Below are 2,792 nucleotides of genomic sequence, written 5' to 3' on the forward strand. Positions count from 1 at the left end.
TAATAAGCCTGAGGAGATATTCCTCTTGTATCAGGAGGAGAAAATGTCATGCTTTTGGTTTAACAGAGATTTAAGAAAATCTCTTGGGGAACAATATTGTGAGAAACAGGTGGCCGAAGGGAGGAATTGCAGCGATTTAGCAAGGAAAATAAAAGCGCAGCTTAATGTGCTGTATCATGTGAGAGAAACAAAACCAAAGAGCACCACCGATTCAGAAAGCCAAAAAAGCCTCAGAAAAAGAACAGCTCGGAAGGGCAAAGCCCCAGGTACGGCTCCAGGGGAGCCGTGGCAGGCAGACAGCAGAGCCAGCTCTTGTCAGGGGAGCAACGCCCCTCCTCTAGCTCACGGCGTGACGGAGACTCATCACAACCCCAACAAAATGCAGGGTATATTGACTCAAGGAAGAGATCTACACGTGCTGATTACAGTACCCGCACAGCCCGGGGTCTCTCCACCCCTGCAGCCTCCCTGGCAGAGAAAGACCCCTTTCTTACTGGGGATCTGCCTTACAATGCAATCAGCAGTTTTCTCTTGTCTCCTTCCTGACACCATTAATTCGGGGTCAGGCTTTTCCTGCTGTAGGACCTGGCAGGCAGCTAGGAAAGAAAATCCACTGAACTCTCCCTGCGTGACAGGTTCTTTCCAGCAACTAGCCCGGGAAGGACACGAATAGCACAAAAGCGCCGAGGTGGCTGTAACTCCAACAATGTATCTGGCATCCAGAACGTGGCAAGAAAAGCAGCGTCTGGGTAAAAGCAGAGCAAAGAAAGCTCCCAAGGTGTTTTCACAAAGTGTTATTTTCAGCCTAGCTGCCCAGAAAACATTCGGGGGGGGGGCGCGGAGAAGGGGTGACAGTTTAAGCCCACGATGTCGAATAGGGAGGTTGCTCCAGAACAACTCATTAGAGACGACTCGCTGTAGCAAGCTGTGATGAGCTTCTCGTTCCCTGGGCGTACGCTTGCAGTTCTCAAGGCAACAGGCAGGCGAATGTCCGACTGGAGTGCAGCTCCTCGGCCGAGGTTTAGGGTACCCAGCTCTGGTCTTCTGCTGAGGCAAATGCATGGAAAAGGCAAAGCTGCAACTGCAATGCTGTGAGGACCCTGGGCTGGGCCAGGTGCCTTTAGCTAATACAGATAATATATAATTGCAGTCACCATGAAACTTCCTGGCTGGAACTGGCTCCAGATGAACAAAACTGCTGAACAAATCACCAGCTAGGAAAAAAACCCCAAATCAAAACAATGCAAAACCCAATGCCTCTATTTAGTAAACAATAATGCATTTTAAAAATATGTTTCATTATCTGTATCTAATGGAAATACTTCTCAATGAGAATATTCTTTTAATTGGGGAAAAAAATACTTTTGTGATTTTTAAAACAAGTTTCCACTTGACAAGTAAAAAAAGTGTTATGACTTCTCAAGGTCCTACACATACCTTAATATGGAGGTGTGCTTTTATCCTAAACAATAAAGGTAACTGCCAAGTCTGCATTCACATTAAACCACAGAGCTGATAACTGTGAGATGCATACCAGAGAAAAAAGAACGCCGTTTTTGTACCCTCCACCACAAGAACAATGTTGTCTTGTGTTTTGTTTTTTAAGTTGAAGAAAAAACCCAAAACCTTAAGGATAAATGCATCGCTAACATGCAATGGGATCCAGTGCAGAGTTAAACAGTTAAGAGGTCTGTACGGAAAAAGCATTTCAAATCATTGGCTTCTTTTTACCTGGTACTACAGATGCTTAACAAAGTTTCACTCAGTGTTTTGGATTAGTTGCACAAATCAGTTTTGTGAAAGGACCAATGATATTAATAATAAACAGTCAGTGCATACTGGTAATAAGTAGTGCGCAACACTTTACAGAAAAGACAATACTAAGCTTACAGCAAAATTGTCCGTTGTTCCTGGGCGATACAGGAGCCTGCTCTGTTTCTAGAAGGGTACTTCGCAGCCCACACTCCTAAGGCCATTTGCAAATTTTACCCGTGTCGTTCCTGTAACGAATCAGGCCATTTTATTTTCGCTGATATAGTGCTTATGACCGTCTATGGCTGTCAGTGCAGGTACAAAGAGAGTGCGGGGTTGAAAAAAGCAGGATCTCAAGCAGTTTTAAAATGTAGTTTTAAAGTTGTAATCTAGCTGGTAAGAAAAGTCTCCTCCCTTGATGACAGTGCAGATTCTCTTCCACCTCTACACCACAGAAAGTTATACTTGACACGATCGTTTCTCCACAGTGGACAATGCTGGGTAGTGGTAGTTGGTATTAGGTCAGCTCTAATAGTTTATTCTCCAAGCTCACATGTTAAAGAAAATCTACTAAGATGTCCTGATGAGCGGGGACCTTTCATCTTCAGTACTCTGTAAGAAAAAAAATCACAACACAGCAAAGTTAAATGTGGCACATTAGAGAGCTTCCACGGTGGGGAAGCTGGATTGCCGAGACTCCAAATAGGAAAGGAAAAAGCTCTTGGCTCCTACTTCTAAGTACGATTTCCTGTAAGGGAACCAGCACTGCACTAAACAAGCACCAGAGGGTGGATGGCAGTTTGGGCAGGGACCTCGGGCTCACTGTAGCACCTTAGAGATGATGGAAGGCCACAACCACCCTGGTGGGAGGGGGATCACAAGGAGAGCTATAACTAGCTGCATTACTTTTGTTTGCAGGAAAAGCAGCAAAAGCAATGTAGAGAAAACATGGAATTTAGGTGTTTCTTTGTCATTTTAATCCCTCTGCAGTGTTCAAGAACATCCAAGAGAGCTGGTATGAAACTAGACACGCAAGGTGG

The 2,792-nt window shown here is 44.7% G+C and overlaps 1 protein-coding gene across 1 annotated transcript in view; it reads right to left on the bottom strand.

Moving 5' to 3' along the window:
• Positions 1-1,920: 1,920 nt before the first annotated feature.
• SCARB2 (scavenger receptor class B, member 2) overlaps positions 1,921-2,792 on the bottom strand; it is a 15,999-nt gene continuing 15,127 nt past the window's right edge. The window contains 1 exon segment of the mRNA XM_009576995.1: positions 1,921-2,364. Within this exon segment, the coding sequence (XP_009575290.1) occupies positions 2,323-2,364 (42 nt within the window). The 3' untranslated portion in view covers positions 1,921-2,322.

This window comes from Fulmarus glacialis, unplaced genomic scaffold, assembly GCF_000690835.1.
Source record: "Fulmarus glacialis isolate BGI_N327 unplaced genomic scaffold, ASM69083v1 scaffold10724, whole genome shotgun sequence".
Taxonomy (NCBI): Eukaryota; Metazoa; Chordata; class Aves; order Procellariiformes; family Procellariidae; genus Fulmarus; species Fulmarus glacialis.